This window comes from Micromonas commoda, chromosome 3 (genome assembly GCF_000090985.2).
Source record: "Micromonas commoda chromosome 3, complete sequence".
Taxonomy (NCBI): Eukaryota; Viridiplantae; Chlorophyta; class Mamiellophyceae; order Mamiellales; family Mamiellaceae; genus Micromonas; species Micromonas commoda.
Genome location: NC_013040.1, coordinates 274,780 through 297,254, shown reverse-complemented (window position 1 = coordinate 297,254; position 22,475 = coordinate 274,780). Strand labels below are relative to the sequence as shown.

Below are 22,475 nucleotides of genomic sequence, written 5' to 3'. Positions count from 1 at the left end.
CCGGAATCCCGTCACAGGGCACGGGCACCGGCGAGGCCATGTGGGCTGCTCGCGCGGCCCATCGGGGCGCCCGGCGCGTCGCTCAACGCACCGAGAGCCTTTCGGTCGCGTCCGCGCTCCGTTCGAACCTCCCTTCTCGCTCGACGACGTCCGGCTCGATCGTCACGGCGTCGTCATCGCGCGTTCGCTCCTTCGTTGGGCCCTCGCGCCATGTGTCCTTCGCGCCGCCCAACCCCATCATCCCCGCCGCTTACGTCGCGGGGTCCATCGCGAGTCGCACCGTGCTGGCCACCGCGAGGATGAACGCCGCCAACAGGGTGTTCAACGCCGTCACCACCCCGTCCGCGAGGGCCCGACTGCGCGACGCCCTCCTCGGTCGCACGCGATCGGGATCGGTCACTCGCGTCGCGGTCGTCGCCACGGGCGCAGGGGTCGTCGCGCACGTCTACACCGAGGAGGTACCCGCGACGGGGCGACGTAGGCTCATGCTCCTCGACCTCGGCGACGAGGAGCGGCTCCTGCGCGCCGCCACCGCGGCGCAGTTCGAGCGCCTGGATGGATCGTTCCTGCCCCCGTCGCACCCCGCGACGCAGCGCGTGGCGGGGATCCTGTGGAAGCTGGTGAACCGACTCGACCCGGCGTTGGTCGTGGGGACGAACCCTAAAAACCTCTCGCATCACCCGCTGCTCGCGGAGGGTGCCACGTGGAGCCTCCACGTGTACGATTCCCCCGAGGTGAACGCGTCGGTGGCGCCCGGAGGCCACATCTTCGTGAGCACCGGCTTGATCCGCGCGTGCGGGAGGGACGACGGACGACTGGCGTTCGTGTTGGCGCACGAGATGGGACACAGGATCGCGCGGCACGTCGCGGAGCACGCGTCGATCGAGATGTTGAGAACGATGGGCGTCGCCGTCGGGTGGGCGCTGGCGGCGATGTTCGGTGCGGATTTCTTGGGCGGCGCGGTGACGGCGTCGGCGATGGTGGGCGCGGAGGCTGCGGCGGAGCTGGCGGTGAGTCTGCCGTACAGCAGGACGATGGAGTACGAAGCGGACGAGATCGGCATGCGGTTGCTCACCGGCGCTTGCTTCGATCCCGACGCGGGGCCGAGGATGATGTCCACGTTGGAGGCGTTTGCCGTCGAGCAACGGCGGCTGGCGGAGCGGGAGTCGAGCTCGACGCGAGACGGATCGTTCAACGGCGTTCAACGGCGTTCAACATCGTTCAACGGCGACGACGAACGCGCACGCAAGGAGATGGAGCGGTACCTGAGCACGCACCCGCTCAACGAGGAACGGATAGCGGCCATGCGCGAGCGCATCATGCCGCGGCTATTCGAATCGGCGTCAAACTCTGACTGCGGCGCGTACGTCGCCGCGCTTCAAAGTTCGATGGGATTACGCCACCGCCGTCTGCCGCCCAACGCGCACGACGCGAACAAGGGTAAAGTTTTCATCCCGACGTCCAAGTGGCGGGCTCGGTACGTGCGCGAGCTGGACGTGACGCACTCGACCGAGCGGGGAATGAACCGGGTGTTGGATCGGAGGAATAAAATGTCGTCGACGGATGCGGCAAACGCCGGGGACCACGGCGCGATGACGGGTCCGTTGGGAAGATTCGACGACCGCAGGATGCGCGCGTTGCTGGCGAGGCCGGACACGGAGGCTGGAGCGAAGGCGCGCGAGGACGCCGCCGCGCTCGGGTCCAAGGGCATGCACAGCAGGGGTTGGCGTGGTCCGGTGAGGAGGAAGGTTGAGCTGTCGAAGGCGTCCGCCTCGGACGGGGTCGAGGCGTCCCCCGGGGTACGAGACGAAGCGTCGCGCGGGGACGCGGAGGAAGGGACGGAGCTCGGCGAACTAGTCGGGATGTACTGGTCGGGGTCTGGGGCGAGACGGGCGGTCCGCAGAGCGGCGGCGGCGTAGCTAGCCATAGTCAGCGCGAAGGTACGAAGGCGTCTCTCCGAAATTTTTTGGCCATCAGGCCACATTTGTGCGCCGGCGGCGGTGAGCAAAAGTCGGCGCCGGTCCGGCGCACGCCGCAGTTCCGAGTCTCACCCGGCATCACCCGGGGCCCGGGGCCCTCGGCATCGATGGGCAAGTTCAAGGGTAAGCCCTCGAGGCAAAACAGCCGGTCGCCCGGCGCCGGCGCCAGGGGCGGCGGCAGCTACGCCCCCGGCGGCGACACCACCCTCATCCCGAGAGTCCAGGAATTCGCGCAGGACGGGGGCGACCCGGCCGACGTCGCCGCGACCGTGGAGCACCTCAGGAGCGTCTACCGCGAGTACCTGCGCAAGCCCGCGAACGTCTTCCGCAAGATGGTGGAGCGCGCGTGCGAGGAGGTGCGGCGGCGGGGCCCGGGGTCCGACGCCGGCGGCGACGCGCTCGAGGCGATGGAGGCGGCGCACCTCGCCGAGCGCGAGAACGGGCGAGGCGGCTCCGGCTCCGGCTCCGACGACTCCGACTCCGGCTCCGACGACTCCGACGACGACTCCGACGACTCCGACGACGACTGCGACGGGGAGAGCGACGAGATGGACGCGGACGAGCCCGGGGCGAACGTGCACGATCCCTCGCTCAAGATGAACAGAGATCTTCAGAGGCTCTACGCGTCCACACCCGCGCCCGAGGCGAACGACGCGAACGGAGGCGAGGAAAAGGCCGCGTTCGCGCCGCCACACGTCGTCGCCGCCGCGGCGCAGCGCGCGCTCGCGGCGGAGGGTAAGGCTGGCGGCGGAGCTCCTTCCGGCGGCTCCGGCGCTCACCCCGCCGCGCCGGCGAGCAGGAGGGAGGAGAGCGCGGACGCGGCGGCGGCCACTCACGTCGCGGCCATCGCGCTCGCCCGCGCCAGGCGCCTGCAGGAGGCGGAGCGCGGCAACAGGCGCAACAGGAGGGACAACAGGCGGGTGAACAACAAGAAGAACAGGCGGAACAAGTCGGAGTTTGGCGACGACTTTTTGGAGGACTACCTCCCCGGAGGGAGCAAGTACAAGCCCGGCGGCGTCGGCAACGGCCCGGGGGATCCCTTCGGCCCGGGGGGCGGCGACGGCGTGAACACCTTCCAGCCCGTCCCTCCGCGGGACGTCACGCTCGCGGACCTCGGCGGCATCGAGGAATCCCTGAGGGCGATTCGCGAGCTCATCCTGTGCCCGCTGACGCACCCCGAACTCTACTCGTGGCTCGGCGTTGACCCCCCCCGCGGCGTTTTGCTGCACGGTCCCCCGGGCTGCGGCAAGACCACCCTCGCGCACGCCATCGCCAGGGAGGCCGGGGTGCCCTTCTTCTCCATCGCCGCCCCGGAGATTGTCGCGGGCGTCTCGGGCGAGTCCGAGGCTAAGATCCGGCAGCTCTTCGCGGCGGCGGCGGCGGCGGCGCCGTCAATCGTCTTCATCGACGAGGTCGACGCCATCGTCCCCAAACGCGAGAGCGCCGGGCGGCAGATGGAGAGCAGGATCGTGGCGCAGCTGCTCGCGTCGATGGATAATCTCAACGACGGGGTTGGTGGCATCTCCCCGGGCGGCGAAGGGACGGGGGCTGACGGCGACGACGCGCCTCCCAATCGTTTAGTGCGGGGTCACGTCACCGTCATCGGAGCCACCAACCGACCGGACGGCATGGACGCCGCGCTGCGCCGCGCGGGCCGGTTCGATCGCGAGATCATGCTGGGGATCCCCGACGAGGGCGCGCGGGCGAGGATACTGGCCGTTCAGGCTAAGAAGCTGCGTTTAGCCGGCGGGTTGGACCTGGCGGAGATTGCGAAAAAGACGCCAGGGTACGTCGGAGCCGATCTGAGCGCCCTGGCGAAGGAGGCTGCCGCCTCCGCGGTGGCTCGCATCTTCCAGCAACTCTCCGGCGAGGAGAGCCAGAGCGTGGTGGAAAAGGAAAACGTGGGTCCAGTTGAGATTGGTCCCGAGGAGACGCTGATGGGGTCGGGTCGACTGGCGGATCGGCGACCGTTCGACGCCTCCGAACTGGCGAACCTCTCCATAACCATCGAGGACTTTGCGCTCGCGCTGACCAAGGTGCAGCCCTCGGCGCAGCGCGAGGGGTTCACCACGACGCCGGAGGTGACCTGGGAGGACGTCGGGTCCCTGACGGAGGTTCGCGAGGAGCTCAAATTTTCCGTGTGCGAGCCCATAGCGCACCCGGCGCGGTTTCACGCTATGGGCCTGGCTGTGTCCACGGGCGTCTTGCTCTACGGTCCCCCGGGCTGCGGCAAGACGTTGGTGGCCAAGGCCACGGCGAACGAGGCCAACGCCAACTTCATCAGCATCAAGGGACCCGAGCTGCTGAACAAGTACGTGGGCGAGTCGGAGCGCGCGGTTCGAACGCTGTTCGCCAGGGCGAGAGCCGCGTCGCCCTGCGTTTTGTTCTTCGACGAGCTCGACTCGCTCGCGCCCCGGCGCGGGAACGAGGGGAACCAGGCGTCCGAACGCGTCGTGAACCAGCTGCTGACCGAGATGGACGGACTGGAGGCTCGCTCGTCCACGTTCGTCGTCGCCGCCACGAACAGGCCGGACATGATCGATTCGGCGATGCTCCGGCCGGGGCGGCTCGACAAGCTCCTCTACGTGCCGCTGCCCCCGCCGGATGGCCGCGCCGCCATCCTCAAGACGCTCACGCGGAAGACGCCGCTGGCCGCCGACGTGGACGTGGGCTCGATAGGCACGTCGGCGAGATGCGGCGGGTTCTCGGGCGCGGACCTGGCCAGCCTGGTGCGCGAGGCGTGCGTCGCGGCGCTCAAGGGTAACCTCGCGGCCGCGACGGCGGCGGATGCGGAACGGGAGAAGATTAGAAAGGCGGGCGCCGCCGCGGGCGCGCTCCCGGCGCCGCCCGCGCCGCCCGAGGTGACCCTGGAGCACTTCGAGCAGGCGTTCGAGCGCGTGCAGCCGTCGGTGAGCGTCGCGGATCAGAAGCGGTACGACGAGCTCCGGCGCAAGTTGCGAAGAGACGTGGGCGCGCTCAAGCCCAAGGATGAGCGCCCGATCGATGCCGGGACGGAGAGCGACATGGGCGGAGGCGCGATGGAGGAATCGGGGCGCGCGACGCCGTCCCTGTACGCGGGAGCTCCAGGGGGAGGCTCGGGGAAGAAGCGGAAGATGTGACCCTCGAACGTCCTCGCGGCTATTAGCTCGCGCGCTTAATAACGCAGAGAAGAAAAACGGACCATCCGCGTCCTCCGTGGAGTGGACCGCTCGCGAGTGCGTCGACGGGCTTTTTCGTGACATTCGCCGTGCGTTTCGGGAAATTTCGCAAAAGTTGCGTATGCGTTTTGTTACTGCCAAATTTTTTTTTTTGGTCCCCCCGATAAGAAATTTCACAACGGCTGCTTTTTCCCCCTTTGGTTCCCGCGTCACCAAAGGGTTGGAAGCGGCGGTCGCCCTCACTCATCTTGAGCGCGGCGTGAGCGACGTCGACGTGCGCACCACCACATCGCGCCCGTACCACCCGCGAACGCTCCAGCCATGACGGCCCCGAGCTCCGATGCCGGGGTGAAGAAGCCCCGCCTCGTCATCAAGAAGATGGTGCTGGAGAACTTCAAGTCCTACGCTGGCGCCCAGCACGTCGGGCCTTTCCACAAGGTGCGCGCGATACCGGCGACCTCACCGGTCCTCTCGATCGACGCGGCGTCGTCTCGAGACGTTCGGGGGTCCCGATATCGACCCAACGCCCCCGAACGAGCGGCGCTCGCCCCGAATCTCGCGCGGCTCCGTCTCCGCGTCGGCGGGGCCGGTGGTGAGAGAAATCTCGTCCGAGACTTACCCGCCCGTTCCCTCCTTCCCCGATCGTCCCTCCAACCTCGCAGTCGTTCTCCTCCGTGGTTGGCCCCAACGGAAGCGGCAAGTCCAACGTCATCGACGCGATGCTCTTCGTCTTCGGCAAGCGCGCCAAGCAGCTCCGCCTGAACAAGGTCTCCGAGCTCATCCACAACTCGACCGATTTCCGCAACCTCGAGTACGCGCGCGTCGAGGTGCACTTTCACCAGATCGTCGATAAGGAGGGCGAGGACTTCGAGGCGGTGCCCGACAGCGACTTCGTCATCGCGCGCGAGGCCTACCGCAACAACACCTCCAAGTACTTCGTCGATAAGAAGACCAGCAACTTCACCGACGTCACCAACCTCCTCAAGCATCACGGCGTCGACCTCAACAACAACAGATTCCTCATCCTCCAGGGCGAGGTTGAGCAGATCTCCATGATGAAGCCGAAGGCTGCGAACCCCGGCGACGAGGGCCTCCTCGAATACCTCGAGGACATCATCGGCACCAACCAGTACGTCGAGCCCATCGAGCAGAAGAGCAAAGCTCTGGAGGAGTTGAACGAGAAGCGCACCGGCCAGGTCAATCGCCTCAAGCTTGTCGAGAAGGAGAAGGACGTCCTCGACGACGCCAGGCAGGAAGCCGAGGCCTTCATGGCCAAGGAGCGCGAGTGCCTCAGGCACAAGACGGTCGCGTACCAGATGTACGTCAAGGATGCGCGGGATAACGTCGCCAAGATTGCCGAATCCGTCGCCGAGCTCGAGGCAAAGCTCGAGGAGGAAAAGGCAAAGTCCACAGAGTACGACAAGGCTGTCGAGGAGCTCGAGGTTGTCGTTAAGGAGCACGCCGTCAAGCTGAACGAGTTGAAGGGCGAGCTCGACAGGGCCACGAAAGAGTTCGCCGAGTTTGAGCGCAAGGACATCAAGCACAGGGAGGACCTCAAGAACATGAAGTCTCGCGCAAAGAAGCTGGATGAGAAGGTTGCCAAGGATACCAAGAAGCGCGACGACATGGCGAAGGAGTGCGAGGCGATTGAGAAGGAGGTGCCCGAGCTCGAGGCCAAGAAGGCTGAGCTGGAGTCCCGGGTGGAGAAGGAGGAGGCTACCCTCGACGCCATGCTCGAGTCCCTCAAGGGGGAGATGGCGGCCATCGGCGCCGAGCTCGAGAGGGCTCAAGCCGCGCTGTCCCCGTGGGAGGGTAAGATCGCGGACGCCAAGGCTGCGGTGGACGTCGCCGTCACCGAACGCGACCTGCTCGCGACCGAGAAGGAGGACGCGAAGCGAAGGTTCGAGGAGGCCAAGGCGGGCGCGGAGGCGGCTGTCGCGCTGGCCAAATCCAAGACGGAGGAGATTGCCGACGCCGAATCGACCCTCGAGAGCGAAAGGTCGCGAGCCGCCGAGCGACGCGAGGCTGAAGCCGCCGCCAAGGAGCAGGAGAGGCGCGCGAACGAGATGACCCGCGAGATTCGCGGCAAGCTCGCCCAGAGCAAGTCCGCGGCGGACCAGGCCAAGTCTCAAAGCGTCATCGTCCAGTCCCTGATGACGGCAAAGTCCAAGGGGAAGATCAAAGGGGTGCTCGGGCGACTGGGCGATCTCGGCGCCATCGACAAAAAGTACGACGTCGCCGTGTCCACGGCGTGCGCCGCGCTCGATTACATCGTCGTCGAGACCACCGCGGACGCCCAGGCTTGCGTAGCGCACCTCAGGTCCAACAACCTCGGCGTCGCCACCTTCCTCATCCTCGAGAAGCAGCGATCACTCGAGGGGAAGATGCGGGAGGCGAAAAAGACGTCCGCCCCGGCGAGCGGCGCGCCCCGGCTCATCGACCTCATCAAACCCGCCGAGCCGAGGCTCGAGGTTGCCTTTTACTACGGCGTTCGCGACACCGCCGTCGCCGACGACCTCGACGCGGCGTCGAAGATTGCCTACGGCGGCAACGTCCGCAGGCGGGTGGTCACGCTCCAGGGGCAGCTCATCGAGACGTCGGGTACCATGTCCGGCGGCGGGTCCAAGCCCAGGGGCGGTCGCATGCGAACCGGCACCGCCGCGCCCGATCTCGACGGCGAGGGTGCCGAGTCCGCCGCCGCCGTCGCCCAGGCGGAGGCTGACCTCAAGAAAGCCTCGGTCACCTACGAGGAGGCGCACAAGGCGGCCGTCAGCGCGGGTAAGGAGGCCAAGGATGCCGAGGCTGCCGTCGCCAAGCTCGAGCGATCCCTCCCCAAGCTTCGCGCCGAGGTGATCGCGGCGGAGGAACGCGCAGCGGATCTCGAGGGCCGACTCGGCGAGCTCGAGGCGGCCGCCAAGGTGACCAAGGAGGACGCGGCGGAGCTCAAGCGCCTGGAGAAGGCGGTTGCCGACGCCAAGGCTCTTTACGAGAAGGTTGTCGCCGACGCCGCGGGGGTTCGCGCCGAGTGCGAGGCTCTCCAGGCTAAGATGGACGCCGTCGGCGGCGAGAAGCTAAAAAAACAGAAGGCTCTCGTCAAGGACCTCGCCGCCGGCATCGCCGCCGCGGGCGACGCCGCGACGGAGAAGCGCGCGACGGCCGCGTCGCACGCCAAGGCTACCGCGCGCCTCGAGAAGGCGATCGAGGAGGCTGTCGCCGAGCGCGCCAAGCTCTCCGAGGATGTCAAGACGATCAAGGCTGAGTTTGCCGCGTTGGAGGAGGGCGCCATGGCGGTGCTCGAGTCCCAGAAGGAGCTTCAGGGCCTCGTCGACGCCAAGTCCGCGGAGTGCGCCGCCGCTTCCAAGGCTAGGGACGCCGCCGTCAAGGAGATGGCGGCGCTGAAGCACGTCGAGGTTGACATCCAGAGCAAACTCGAGGATCTCGACGCGCAGTCCAAGGAGAACGACGACAAGGCTAAGCACTGGGACAAGGAGCTCAACAAGCTCCGCAAGGAGCAGGAGTCGCTCCACGCCGAGTGCGAGGTCCCGGTGCCCGAGCTTCTCACCCCCGAACAGCTCGACACCGTCGACGCCGCGGACGAGATGCGCCGCGCCGGTGCCCTGGAGGAGGAGCTCAAGGAGATGAAGCCCGACATGAGCTCCATCGAGGCGTACCGCGTAAAGATGGGCGAATACGACGAGCGCAACGACGAGCTCAAGTCGGTGACGGAGCAGCGCGACGAGACCCGCGCGCAGTTCGACGAGCTCAGGAAGAAAAGACTCGACGAGTTCATGGCGGGTTTCAACGTCATCTCGCTCAGGCTGAAGGAGATGTACCAGATGATCACCCTGGGCGGCGACGCGGAGCTCGAGCTGGTGGATTCCATGGACCCCTTCGCCGAGGGCATCGTGTTTTCGGTGCGTCCGCCCAAGAAGTCCTGGAAGAACATCGCCAACCTCTCCGGCGGTGAGAAGACGCTGTCTTCGCTCGCGCTCGTGTTTGCGCTGCACCACTACAAGCCCACGCCGCTCTACGTGATGGACGAGATTGACGCCGCGCTGGACTTTAAGAATGTCTCCATCGTGGGCCACTACATCAAGGAGCGAACCAAGGATGCGCAGTTTGTGATCATCTCGCTTCGCAACAACATGTTCGAGCTCGCGGATAGGCTGGTGGGCATCTACAAGACCAACAACACCACGAAGACGGTGGCCATCAACCCGGGGGCGTTTGCCGTCGGCGCCGACAACGGATCCGCGAAGAAGGCCGCCGACGCGTCCGCGGCTGGGGATGAGGAGAACCGGGCTCCCAACGCGATCGCCGCGTGAGGCCCGAGGGGTTAGGGGTGGGGTGGAATAAACGACCTTGAGATTCTGTATAAAATGAACGATGCGTCATCGAACCTCCGCCGGCTTCATCGCTCACGCGCGCCTGCACAGAGAGAGAAGCAGACTTGCACTGATAGAAAATGCTTACTGCTTTTTCAGCGTGATGGTGAACGGCTCGCGCCCGTCGACGCTCTCGGTGAGCACGATCTCTCCGTCGCGCACGACCATCTCGCCGTCGATATCCAAAATCCGCTTGTCAGGAGGAGCGGAATCCTCACAAATCGAAAGATCAGACCAGAACGGCCTCTTTTTGTTTTCTTCCAGCCACTCTTGGAAGATCCCCTTGTGTTCCGGATCCTCGGGATATGTTCGAGCAAGTGATGCGGCGCGGCTGCCTTCGGCGTCGAACACGGCGGTGGCGTCCTTGCCCTTGCGCCTGTACCGCAACTCGTTCTCGTTCGCCTCGACGAGCGTCAAACGCACGACGGACTTATACTTATCATCCTTCGCTTCACCGACCCCGGTCACATGCATGGGGCCGGCGCGTCTGCGCACCTCAGAATAGCTACCGTGGCACTTGCCAAAGTAACACGATTTCTGATTCCCGTACATAACATCTTCCTCATAGTTTCGCTGAGGGGTATGCAGACCTATAGGCCTTAATGTGATGGTGTAGGACTCGAGATACGTCGGCGACACATTCACGGTGGTACAGCCGATGAACGGGATGAACATGAAGGGCAGAAGACAGAGATTGAGCGGCTGATAACTAAGCAACCCGAAGAATTTGAACGGTTCGTCGCCCAGAGAGATTTCCCCCTTCTCGAAGACGGCCTTGTACGTCCCCGCGAACCGATTGAGGTCGGCACGCAGCTTTTGTTGAAACGCTTCGCCCGAGCGGTGCATTTTCAGAGGCTCCGGCGGCGTGAAATCCCATTCAACCTTGTGATCGGGCCAGATATCGGCCAACTCAAACGGCGGCGGAGGGGGTTTGGATGGTCCGGTGTCGTAGGACCCGGCCGAGCCGCAGTCGCCCACCTGCGGCAGCCGCGCGCGACCGGGGGTGAAGTGAAACGGCCCGAGCAACCACCTCGACTCGGCGACGGCGTCTTCGCCCTCGACGACGTCACGGCGTCCCGCGCAGTGCTTGAACGCGTGGTTGGGCCACGCGACGAGCCGACCCGGCCGGACGTCGATCTCGCGACGCGTCAGCTTCGCGCCCGGGGGCGTCCAGCTCGCGTCGCCGGATCCCGGGCACTCGTCCGGTTCCAGCACGAGGGTTCCGCCGTCCGCCTTGAGGTACACCACGCACGTGTACCCGTCGGCGGTGAGGGTATCGTCCTCGAACATCGTCTCGCCCTCGAGCGTGTAGATGGCGAGTCGATCGCGATGCGGATGCATCGTGCCGACGGAGACCCGCGCGGGAAGCTTGACGGTCGGTGTGGTGCGCTCCACGGTCAACGAGCGATGCGGGTCGAACTGATCGGATCGAGTTCCGCCGATTCCCGTCTCGCGGTTGACGATATCCTCGAGCACCAGGCTCGATTTCGACGCCTCGGGCTCGCCCTCGAACCCGAGTCCGACGGACACGGCGGCGCGGATCCTCGCCTCCACAGACGCGTCCCCGTCCACGTACATCTGCGCCTTTTTGCCGCTCGGGCAGTTCATGGCGGACTCCGGGCCGGGCATCTGCGAGACGATCGCCTCGCACTCTTCGGGGGAGAGGAAGTCGTCGACGACCACCACGCTCTCGCCGCGAGCGAACCACCACGCGGGCGCGTACCCCCTGTGACGCGCGCCGCGAGGAACCGCCGCCTCGAACGCCGACTTCATCGCCGTCGCCCCGTCCGTCTCGGAGACGTCGACGGTTTCGCGAAACGCCGCGAGGGTTTTCGCCCACGGCGCCTCCAGCCGGCTCGTATCTCCGTGCGCGCCCATCCCCTCGCCGTTATCGTGCGCCATCGCGCCGAGTTCAACGCCGCGCATCCTCGCGCTCTCGCGGAGGTACTCGGAGTCGCGAAGCATGTGCGTGTGCCACGCGAGGTCGATGTCGAGTGGGGGCGCCAGCGACGCGCCGCGGGCTCTCACCGTCATCGCCACGAATTCCTCGTATCGGCTCGCGGCGGAGAGGAGAAACGCGTCGTCGTTATACGCCGCGCCCGATACCTGCCACAGGAACGGCGCGTGGCGGCCGATCGCCGCGACGAGGATGTCGGCGAGGTGGGAAGATGACGAGACTGGATCGGGTGGGTCGATCCGTCGCTGAGGCGATGCGACTTGATCCTCGTCCGACGCGAAGCCCACGCCCGGGACTGGGTACGGCACCGCGCCCACGAGCGAGGCGCAGTCGCGCACGTACGCGTGCGGGTCGAGGCGATGGACGTGCCAGCACCACGCGACGGGCAAAGTGGGCGCGCGCGTCACGAGCATCTCGCCGGGGCAAGGGCCCGGGCTGGCCGAAGGCCCGAGGGACACCTCGGCGAGCCACGCGAGGTAGTCGCCGACCGCCGCGCGGAGCGGGGGTCCGTCGACGTACAGGGACGACGACTCGTCGCGCGTCGAGTGCACGTGCACCGCGCGCAAGAACGCGATGTGCGCTCGCATGTCCGCCACGGACACGGATGGAACGGGTCGGTCGTCCGGTCTGCGCAGGAGCGCGAAGGACGACGACCCCGAGGATTTCGACGCGAGCCAAGAGTCATTCGGCAACAGATCCAGGAGGCGCATGACGTCGTCGGCGTCGCAGAGCGACCCGAAGTTTGGCTCTCGGCGTTACGACACGGGGGGAGCAGGCCGCGGCGCGACTCCGGTTGGGGAACGTGGTCGTGCTCGTGCGCGAGCAGCGTCTGATACCTCGGGGTTGTCCGCACGCCAGGATGTCGAACATCCACCCTAAATATGTTGAACGCGTGAACCACGACCCTGCCAACACCATGAACCGATCTTCCGATGCCAGGTCGTCACAGCAGACTCGGGAGATCTCCGGGCACGATTCTCGGAGAATTTCCCGCGTCCCCGTCACTCCAAGCGCGCGATAGGCAGTATCGCGCCCGTGGGCGCCTGACCAACTACCCAGTAGTCGTCGGCGCGCACACCATGGAAGGCGCCGGGTCGATTCCCCGGTCGCCGGATGACCTCCCGGGGCCTGGGCCGGGAGGATCGGGTCCGAGGAATTCGGCACCGCGGCAGTCGATCCCGTCGGGGCGACAGGGCCTGGCGAGGCGCGGGGCGATGGCGTTCCAGCTCCTCTCCTCCCTCGCGCTCTTCGTCGCCGCCACGTTCCAGGCGGCTTCGCAGCGACCCAGCGTCCTGTCCGCGTGCTTCCTCGCCCTCTTCGGCGCGGAGCGCATGGCGACGAGCGTCGCGCCGGTCACGCAACACGCGCTGCTCACGCGGACGCAGCTGTCCATCTGGAGACGCGCGCTGGTGCTGTCGATGTTCGCCATCGCCGGCGAGTGCGTCGTGCAGGGACTGTACGTCTCGTTGGGACCGCATTGGCCCCGGAGCGCCGCCGGCGCGCGCGCGCTGCGATGGCTGGGCTTCGCCGAGCTCGACGGCGCATCCGCGTACCTCGCAGACTTTTTCCCATTCTTCGCCCTCGCGTGTTTCGCCTCGGCGCAGCTCTTCCTGCACCGCGTAGCCGCCGCGGAGGTGGCGGCGCTCACCATCGGACTCCCGGGAACACGCGTGGGGGCGCACGCCACGGAAGCCGCCGTCGCCGCCGCGCTCGCCGCCGCCGCCGCCGAGTCCGGCACAGCTGTGACAGATGGCGGATCGACGATGGACGGATTCGACCGATCGGTTCCGAGTTGGGCGACGCCCGCGTCGCTCTCGCTCGCCGTCGTCGCCGGCGCGTCCGTCCCGTCGTTCGCCGCCGCGCCGTACCTCGCGTGCGCGCTCTTGGCGCTGGCGACGTGGGGGCTGCCGTCGCGCGCAGCTGTGCTCTCGCCGCTCGCGCTGAGGCGGAGGCGGCGCGAGCGGCGGCGCACCGCTGGCGGCATCCTCTCGGGGTGGTTCGGGGTGGCGAGCATTCATCGAAGGCGCGCCCGGCGGGATGGGGAGGGGAAGCGAGGAGGCGGGTGGCCAAAATCCGTGGCGCAGTTCGCGGCGGTGTACGCGGCGGCGCATTTCGCGCTCATGTACGCGTATCAGCTGCCGGAGCTTACCGCCACGGCGAACGCGGTGCGGGCGCAGTGGCTCGGGCTTTACGTGCTGGGCGGCTCGAGCTCGTCGGGATGGGTCAACTTTTTCGAGTACGCTCACGCGCTGAGCGTCGCGGGTCTGTTCTGGTGCCTCTGCGCGGCCGGGGCGCTGCGACCGAGCGGCGGCGGCGGCGGGACGACCGACCGGCGGGACGACCGACCGGCTGGCGGGGACGGGACCGAGTCGGAGCTGAGCGAGACGCCGAGGAGTTCTCGGGGAGCGAAGGCCACCGCCGGCGTCAGTGCGGGGTTTCGGTGGCCGCCCTGGCGGCATCGAAGCTCCGTGACAGACGCGGACGCGGTGGACGACGACCTGGACGAGCCGCTGCTCCGCGGGGAGTCGTCCTCGCTCGGGCTGTCCGACCTGAGCGACCCGAGCGACCTGAGCGACGACGACGGATCGGAGGATGACGTGGACGGCGCCAGATTGGGGGACACAGCTGGCCATGACGCTCGCGCCGCCCCCATCGTCACTCGGATACCGGACCTGGAGACGCGGCTCTTCGCGCGGTTCGCCGGGACGATCGCCGGCTTGGTCTGCGTCGTCATCGCGCTCGCGTCCAAGTGCGCGCTCGCGTACCCGCCCCTGGTGTACGGCTTACTCGCCGTCGTCACCCCGCCGTCGCACTCGAGTTTTAGCAAACGCCTGGGTCCTACCCTCGTGGGGTACCTCGCGGCGTGGTGCGCCGCCGAGTACGCGTTCATATCCATCCCCGACGCGGTGGTCCCAGACCCGGAGACGTCGAAAATCGGCAAGCTCCTATCCGCCGTGGGGTTGCACAGGGTGGACGCGCTCACCACGGCGGAGGGACAGTTTAGGGTGTTTGGCATACTGGCCGCGTTGGGAGCGGTGACGTGGCTGACGAGAATAGCTCGCGCGTGTCCCACGGAGAGCGAGATCGAGGAGGCGGCGCGGGAGGCGGGCGGGACGGGTCTTCCGCCGGATTTCGTCCGTCTGGAGACGGGCGTCGCGGAGGATGCGCCGGAGGTTTACGGGGATGATGAATTTTCATTCTCCGACGACCCAGGGAGCGACGGGGTCCGGAGCGCGCTCGACGGCGACGACGGCGACGGTGAGGGCGGCCCGAGCGCGGCGGCGGCGGCGGCGGCGGCGCACGCGTCCGCGAGGAACGCCGCGGCGGAGGAGCGGCGGCGGCGCGGCGGCGGCGGCGGGAGGTTGGAGGATGCGGAGCGTCTGCCCGGGTGGGAGCGCCCGGCGGTCACGCTGCTCAGCAACCTCCTCGTTCCCCTCTCGTTGTGGCTCGTGGCGCTGTCCAAGGACGACTTACTCCACGCGGCGCTGCTGTTCGCGTTCCTCATGACGCTGGTGTGGCCGGGAGACGCGGGCGTCCTTCGAAACACCGGTCGGGTCATCGCGTTTGCGCTTTCGCTGATGTACCTTTGGGCTCTGGATCACATCCCGGAGCTGACGGGGTTGAACAGGGAGGGTTGGGTCCCCGCGCTGAAGCTGGTTGGTTTGTGGCAGCCCGACGTCGCGAGGGCGATGGTGCCCATGGCGTGCATCCTGGTCATAAACTGCCTGGTCCTCAACCTGCCCGGCGTCGTCGAGATTTTATCACCCCTCGACCGAGCGGACGACGAGGACGGGGACGAGATCCCTAAGGAGCGATCGGGCACCAAACCGCCGGGCGAGGGCGGCGCGGTGACGTGGGAGGCGTTCTGGGCGCTCGCGACGTCAGCCGCGGCGGAGGTTTGGCTCGCGACGGTGCGCCTGGTGGACGGCTGCGGGGCGTACGCGGTGGTGCTCACGGGAGCCTTCATCGTGTGTACCGGGGAGTGTTCGCTGCTCAACCTGGCGTTGCTGAAGCTGGTGGGCGCCGCGCTGATCGTGCCCCTGCCGCACAACCCGAGGCACGAGAGGAACTCGCCGCGATGGCGCGCGTTGTTGGGGTTCGCGCTGGTGAATTTGGGGGCGCGATACGCGTTTGGAGCGTTTCCGCTGGCGAGGTGGCTGCGGTTACCCGCCGGCACGCGGGTTTTTTTGCATCGCACCGTGGGACTCGCGCCGGACCTCCCGGCGAACGAGCTCATGTCCCAGCTGCTGGGCCCCAGCGCGCTGGTTATCGTCACGCACTTTCACCGCATCGGCGCGCTGTCGTCGGCGTCGGGCGTGGGCGTCGGGCGCCGCGCCCTCTCTGTAGCCGCGACCCAAGAGGGCGCCCTCCCGCTCCTGCGAAGGGTCGCTATCCTTCACTCGAGCAAAGTCCTCACGCTGTGCGGGCTGTACTTCTCGCTCAGACACGTCGACGTCTTCGGCGCGGTCATGATGGGCGGGCTCGTGTGGCTGTCGATGTCGCTGAAAACCTCGGCGGCTCCCGCCGAGTGGCTGGGCGTACTCGCCATCGCCACAGCCGTGGCGAACTACGCCTTCACCGTCGACTGGGTCAGCGCCGAGATTGCGCTGGACCGCAAGGTTGAAGTCTTGGACTGGGTCGGGCTGAGGCGGTGGCCGCCGCCGTCGCTGCCGCTGTGGCCGAGGTACGAGGAGATGCTGCGGGCCAGCGCCGCGGTGCTGGTGAGCAACGAGCTGGTGCGGGCGTCCAGGCGGTGGCTCAAGGAACTGCCCCCCGCGCTCAGGTCGGGGTGCTCGCCGGAGCCGTGCCACCTGTTCTGGCCCCCGCACAAGGTGCTCCACCCGCCGGCACCGCCCGCGGCGGCGAAGCGGCCCTTTCCCTTCGACGCCGGTCCCGCCGGTCCCGAGGGCAGCGGCGGGCACCGTCGGAGCGACGGGGCTAAAATCGGCCCGCCGAGCGTGATCCCCGAGGGGGACGAAGACGCCTTCGACGCCGACGGGTCGTCGTCGCGGTCGCCCTCGGATCACCACGAGTTCGGCCGGGGTTTCGGGCCGCCGGGGGCGTGCGGGACCCCGCCCGATTCCCCCCGCCGACGGGCGCCGGAGCCAGCGCTCGGGCCGGAGGAGGGCGACGATGACGACGATCCAGGTTTAGGGTTTACGACGCCCTCCGCGCCTGGCGATGACCAACGCACCACCTGGGGCCAGCTCAGCGCGCTCGCGTCGCTCGCTCCCGCCTTTCTGGAGGGTGCGCTGGCGTGTTTGATGCCCGGGCTGATGTACGTGGCATTCGCGACGGTGGCCATCGCCAGCATGAACGCCGTCTCCGTCGGGTACCTGGCGCTCGCGGCGATGCTCATGGAGTCGAAAATCGGGGAGGCGCCCGCGAGGCGCGTGAACCTCTGGAGGGCCGTGGCGCTGTTCTGCGCGGGGATCGCGATGTGGCAGTACCTCGTCGCGCTCGGCGCGCCGCCGAGCCTGAACGATCCCTTTCCGCCGCCGCCGCCCCATTTGCCGCCGCCGCCGTCGCCGCCGAGCCCGCCGCCGCTGCCGAGGTCGCCGCCGCCGGCGATGCCGAGCCCGCCGCCGCCGAGGGCGATGCCACCACCGCCCCCACATCCCCCGCCGATGCCCCCGAGACCGGGGCGGCCGCCGCGACCGCCGGCGAGCCCGCCCCCGCCGCCGTCCCCGCCGCCCCCTTACGTCGCTTCATCGGTCCCAAAATTGCCCCCCAAAACGACCCCGGGCAGGCTTCGAGCGCTGCTGCAGGCGCCAAACGGCGACGCGGACGAGGTTCGTCCTCACGCGAGGGACCAGACTCCCGAGCGTCAGCTCCTCTGGTGGCTCGGCATGGCGCCCAGGGACGCGGGCTTACTCTTTGGGTACTTTGCCGCGTTTTTCATCGCCGCCTCGCAGCTCAGGATGGACGCGGTGTTGGCCGCGACGGAGATGGGGCTTCGGAGAGCCGCCGCGCTCGACGGCGACGGCATGTCGCGAATGAGCGACCCGCTGTTGGGGGACGGGGACGCCGTCTCGGACGACGATTCGTCTTCTGATGCGTTTCTCCCGCCGGACGTGTTTGTCCCGCGCATCACCGCCACGCAGGTGGCGCTGCTGCCCAGAAGGCCAGGGGATCCCCCGGCGCTGGCTCGCATCTTCGCACCCCTGTCCTGGTCGGCATCGGAGAAGTACACCAACCTCGAGTGGGCCAGGTACTTCGTCGTCAGGTACTCCCTGGAGGTTGGACTGGTGCTCGTGTTTGCGGTTGGGACGAGCTCGAGGGACGTGCTACACGGCGGATACCTCGTGCTGGCGCTGTCGTTTCTTCGACTGCGCGACGCCATCATGGTCAAGGGCGACGCCGTTTTTCGATATCTCCGGTACTATAACCTGGCGGCCATGGGTTTCGCGCTGCTCTATCAGGCGCCCCTGGACGAGTTCGGCATCGAGTACGACCCGAATCCGTGCACCCCGTCGCACATGCTCGGCCTGTACAAGGTGGACTCCGTGTTGGGGTGGGACGACGGGCAGCTCGGTCCGGACCTCGCGATATTCGTGCTCGGCTACGGCGTCCGGTCGATGATCCAGTCCCGCGCGTACGCCGCAGTGGTGAACATGGAGAGGGAGGCGAGAGCCGCCGCGCTCGCGGGGGGAATGTCGCGACGAGCCGAGTGGTTACGTGCTCGAGTCCGCGAGTGCCTCGTCGCCATGCGGACGCGGGAGGAGCGCCGGGTGCGCGCGACCAAAATCCGCGCGGAGGTGGCGGCGCTGTCCAGGGAGGTGCTCGAGCTCGAGAGCGGCCGGGACGCGCAACAGACCGAGCGAACGTCCTACAATCGGCGGAGAACCCCAGACGACGCGGACGATGACCACCCCCCCCGCGCGGACCAGTCCGATGTTTCCGAGGATGAATCGTTCGCCAGCGCCGGGGACGCGACGCCGAGGACCCCTCGATCCCCTCGTTCCCCCGCCGGGAGGGGGGGAAGACCGTTCGCTTCCGATTCGCGCCACGACGCGCCTCGCGACGAACAACCTCGCTCCGCGTACGACGAGGATAAGAAATCAATCGACCCGGATTCGCCCGCGGCGATTCTCCAGTCGTGGATCAGCGACAGGTCGTCGATGCTGGGTTTGATATTCGGCGCGCTGTACAAGGTGTGGCCGTGGGTCACCGCGCCGGAGTTCTCCGCGTGTTACCTGGTGTTCTTCTTTGCGTTTGCGCTGGACTTTTCTCTCGTCACGCTCGTGTTCCCAACGTCGCTGGCGTGCTACGCGTTGATCGCGTCCCCCAAGCCGCCGCCGACGTACTGGCTCGTGATGCTGGTGTACAGCGAGGTGTGCCTGATCGTGGGATACGCGGCGTCGATCCCTTGCACGAAACAGTGCGTGGATTGGGGTCTGTGCGAGACGGAAGCTGCGCAGGTGTGGGGCCTCCCCGGAACCGACGGCGACCAATCGTTCCTGAGGTCATCCTTCTCGGTGTTTTTGGCGTACCTCTGCACCCTTCTGCACAGGTTCAAGCTGCTGCGACGGGGCGAGGGGTCGGCGGACGGCGGTAAGCTGGGCCACGCCGGCGATCGCCGTTCGATAGCCTCCGATTACTCGGACCTATCCGACGACGACGAATCCAGCCTCTACTTTCGCGACGGGACGGGAAACTCTGAGAGGAGCGACTCCTCCCGCGGCTGGCTCGAGCGGTCAATCGCCGGCTTCGAGGCGTTCACCAACCGCATCCTCTCCGCCGAGGCTGAGCGGGACCCGTCGTTCGTCGCCGTGTCCATCCTCCGCCCGGAGCCCGGGGCGGCGTTCGCGGAGCAGTCTCCATGCGGAATCGCGTGGGTCGAGGTGGAGGCGAGTCTGAACAACGCGTTGACGGCGTACCATCGGCACGAGACCCAAGAGGAGGTGATGACGGCGAGGTACGCGGCGAGGGAATCGTCCACGGCTCGATCCCGCGACGGAACCTTCTCCCCGGTGTCCGTCGACGAGGCCATGTCGATGCTGGGCGATAAGCACAGCGACGGCGACGCGATGCGGCTCGAGCTCGTGGAGGCGGATCCCGAGGATCTCGCCTTTCTCGCCAGAGCCGGCGAAAGTTCCGAGGAGCGTTCCGACGACGCGGTCAAAACGCACAGGCGAACGGCCGTGTTTCGGGTCACGGCACCCGCGTCGAGTACGACCCCGGCGCACGATGCCGCGCGGGCCATCGAGGCCATGCAGCTGAGGGAGGCGACCAAGAGCGACGGGGTTTTGCCGGGGTCGAGGACCCAGCGCTGGAAACTGCCCGGGATCACCGCGGTGACTCCCTTCTCGCGGGGCGGGCGCGATTACTACTTTCAATCGGTGTTCGCGGACTTCGCGTCGCTGGTGTTTGTGGCGCTGTCGTACCAGTACGCGGTCAACGGGGATAACGAGGCGCTGGTTCAGACCTACAACCAGGGCCTGTTCCCGATTGATTACGTCCTCGCCATCACCGTCGTCATCGCGCTCATCGTCGCGGACAGGATCATTTACCTGAACAAGGCCAAAGCGGCGAAGGTTGCGTACCATTTCCTCACCTACGCCGCCTTTTGCACCTTCACGTTCAGGCTGTACCACCAGCACGGGTCCCTACGATCCACCAGCGCCGGGCGCGCGGGTCTCATACGGGTCTTCTTCCTGTTAAAGTCTGTATCCTTCGCGCTCAACGCTCGGCAGATTCGCGCCGGGTACAAGAGCGACGGCGGCGCCAACCGGCTGCACGAGCGATCGGATTTCATCTCCTTCCTCGGGTTCATGACCTACCTCGCCGTGCCGTTCCTGTACGAGCTGCGCGTCCTCCTGGACTACGCGTGCACGGACAGCGCGCTGGACCTGTTCGACTGGCTCAAACTCGAGAACATCAACCGCGAACTTTTCCGGGTCAACGTTCGGAACGACACATACCGAGCGTACCACCCCTTCGGCGCGCCGCAGCCGCGGTGGAAGAAGGTCATCGTGCAGGGCGGCGGGCTGTTCCTGCTGCTGCTCTCCATCATACTGGTGCCCTTCTACGTGTTCTCCACGAGTAACCCGCAGGTTGGCGTCAATCCCGTGCACGCCGCGAGTCTCAACATAACGGTATCCGCCAGGGACGGCACCGCCACGTTTCCCGTGTTTTACGGGGGGTACCAAAAACACATCGGCGTTCCGTACGCGTGGGCCGATCTCAACACGAACACGTCCGCGCCGCCCATCACCTACCCGGGACAGGTGCAGGAGGTGTGCCTCGCGCCGGACAGCGACAGGGTCTGGGCGCCGCCGCCCCCTCGCCTCGCCGCGTTCAAAGGGGTGGTATCCACTCCGGGCACGGTTGTCGAGGCGGCTTGGACGTTTGAGCGGAAACTCCCGCTCGATAACCAGGTTCTGTACGCGCGAGGGCCGCCCGTCAAGCTCGACAGGACGCTCGCGCAGCAGTTCTACCAGGTTGCGAGCGGCGACAGGGACGTGGTGCTGATCCGCGGTCTGTATCCCCGCGCGTGGCGGCTGTTGGGCAACGGCGAGCCCATCGCCAACTACAGCACCGACGCGATGGTCGACTGCGAGCTGCGGCTCAACGGATTCGGCACGCCGCAGCCGTGGTGGGGCGCTCGATGCGGCCAGGTCTTGGTGCAGGTGGACGCCAACAATTACGACATGTTCGTGCCGTGCGATTCGCACGGACAGGGACCGGAGCTCATACTGGTATCGGCGCAAGTCGCGAGGGGCGCGTTGGCTTCGTTTTCAAAATTCGTCGGTGGATTGACGGGCGTGTACGTGGTGTACGTCCTCGCCGTCGGATCGTTCGCCAGGCAGTTCACCACCAACCTCACGCAGCACATCCCGTACATGGAGCTGCCCAGCACGCACAGGCTGGTGCGGCTGTGCGAGGACATATACGCGATGCGCGCGGCGAAGGAGTTTGCGCTGGAGGAGCGGCTGTACTGGTTGTTGATTCGCATTTACCGGTCGCCCGCGGTGCTCTTCGAGTTTACCAGGACGACGCGGGGGGACGCGATGCCGGAGCGGCCGAGGCTGATCGGGGACCGCGTGGTGGCGGGGGGAAGGTACGGCGGCCAGGGGGGTTTGACGCGGCGTCGCGCGGGCGTCCACTCTGCGTTCGTCACTTGATGTATAGTAAGGTTGAAAAAAAAACTAGCAGACTATTAGAGAGAGTTTCGTCTCGTCAGAGAACGATCACGTCGTCCTCCGCTCCCGTGGCGCCGCCGCCCGCCACGAAACCCGCCGGGGCCTCCGTGTACTTGGCCGCCTCTATCCTCACCCGCTTGGCGTACTCGGCTCCGCTCTTCTTGAACAGCTTGTAAGCAGCCTCCTGCGCCGCGTCGGCGTTGTTGGGATTATCGAGCAGCTCCTGGACACCCACCAGGATCTGCTTGACGGTGATGGAGGGCTTCCAGCCTTTGTCCTCGTTGAGGATGCTGAGGCACACCTTGCCGCTGGGGTAGACGTTAGGGTGGAAGAACCCGGCGGGGAACGAAACCTTGGGCGGTTTGGACGGGTAATCCTCGGTGAACTCCAGTCGGATGGGGTAGAGCCCCTTCTCCCAGAGGGTGCCAGCTTTGCCCGGGATCTTGCAGTCCCAGTTGAGGAGGTCGACGGATCCGTCCCTGGCGGTGCGGGGCTTGGCGACGAACCCGTGGGGGTGATCCTTGCGCCAGCCCTTGCGCTCGGTCTGCAGCCGCGTCTTGGCCAGCGAGCTCATGATATCAGGGGCACTCGTCACCGGACGGAGACAATATCGGCACCCCTCCCGTGGTCCGCCCCTGGGGGCCTTCCTACCTCGGCGATGTGGGTTTCGCGGCGGGGTGGGAGGCGACGGAGGCGACTGCGCGTGTCCTACCGGTGTCCCCCTGAGTCCCGAGCTCGAGTCTCCGAGGGGAGAACCCCGAGCGGTCGTCGCGAGCGCTGGCGAGAGCGCCCCTGATTTTGAATCCTGACGCGTCTTTTCTGTCGAGCTCGGGCTCTCGGCTTTTTCACTT

At 67.0% G+C, this 22,475-nt stretch overlaps 5 protein-coding genes across 5 annotated transcripts; 3 read left to right on the top strand and 2 right to left on the bottom strand.

Annotated features, from left to right (window-relative positions):
• Positions 1-38: 38 nt before the first annotated feature.
• On the top strand, positions 39-1,919 carry MICPUN_56723 (predicted protein; the record flags this gene model as incomplete). The annotated part of the gene is made up of 1 exon (XM_002500798.1): positions 39-1,919. The coding sequence occupies one exon, from the start codon at positions 39-41 to the stop codon at positions 1,917-1,919; it is 1,881 nt and encodes a 626-aa protein (XP_002500844.1).
• A 656-nt stretch (positions 1,920-2,575) lies between these two features.
• MICPUN_79795 (predicted protein) lies at positions 2,576-5,098 on the top strand (the record flags this gene model as incomplete). Its single annotated transcript, XM_002500797.1, has 2 exons — positions 2,576-3,494; positions 3,561-5,098. 2 exons carry the CDS (start codon positions 2,576-2,578, stop codon positions 5,096-5,098), a joined length of 2,457 nt encoding a protein of 818 aa, XP_002500843.1.
• A 360-nt stretch (positions 5,099-5,458) lies between these two features.
• Positions 5,459-9,521, top strand: MICPUN_56721 (condensin complex component; the record flags this gene model as incomplete). Its single annotated transcript, XM_002500796.1, has 2 exons — positions 5,459-5,575; positions 5,800-9,521. 2 exons carry the CDS (start codon positions 5,459-5,461, stop codon positions 9,460-9,462), a joined length of 3,780 nt encoding a protein of 1,259 aa, XP_002500842.1. The 3' UTR covers positions 9,463-9,521.
• An 85-nt stretch (positions 9,522-9,606) lies between these two features.
• On the bottom strand, positions 9,607-12,189 carry MICPUN_56720 (predicted protein; the record flags this gene model as incomplete). Its single annotated transcript, XM_002500356.1, has 1 exon — positions 9,607-12,189. The coding sequence occupies one exon, from the start codon at positions 12,187-12,189 to the stop codon at positions 9,607-9,609; it is 2,583 nt and encodes an 860-aa protein (XP_002500402.1).
• An 8,112-nt stretch (positions 12,190-20,301) lies between these two features.
• Positions 20,302-22,406, bottom strand: MICPUN_93648 (predicted protein). Its single transcript, XM_002500355.1, has one exon. It carries the CDS (start codon positions 22,196-22,198, stop codon positions 21,662-21,664), a length of 537 nt encoding a protein of 178 aa, XP_002500401.1. The 5' UTR covers positions 22,199-22,406; the 3' UTR covers positions 20,302-21,661.
• Between the last annotated feature and the right edge of the window lie 69 nt (positions 22,407-22,475).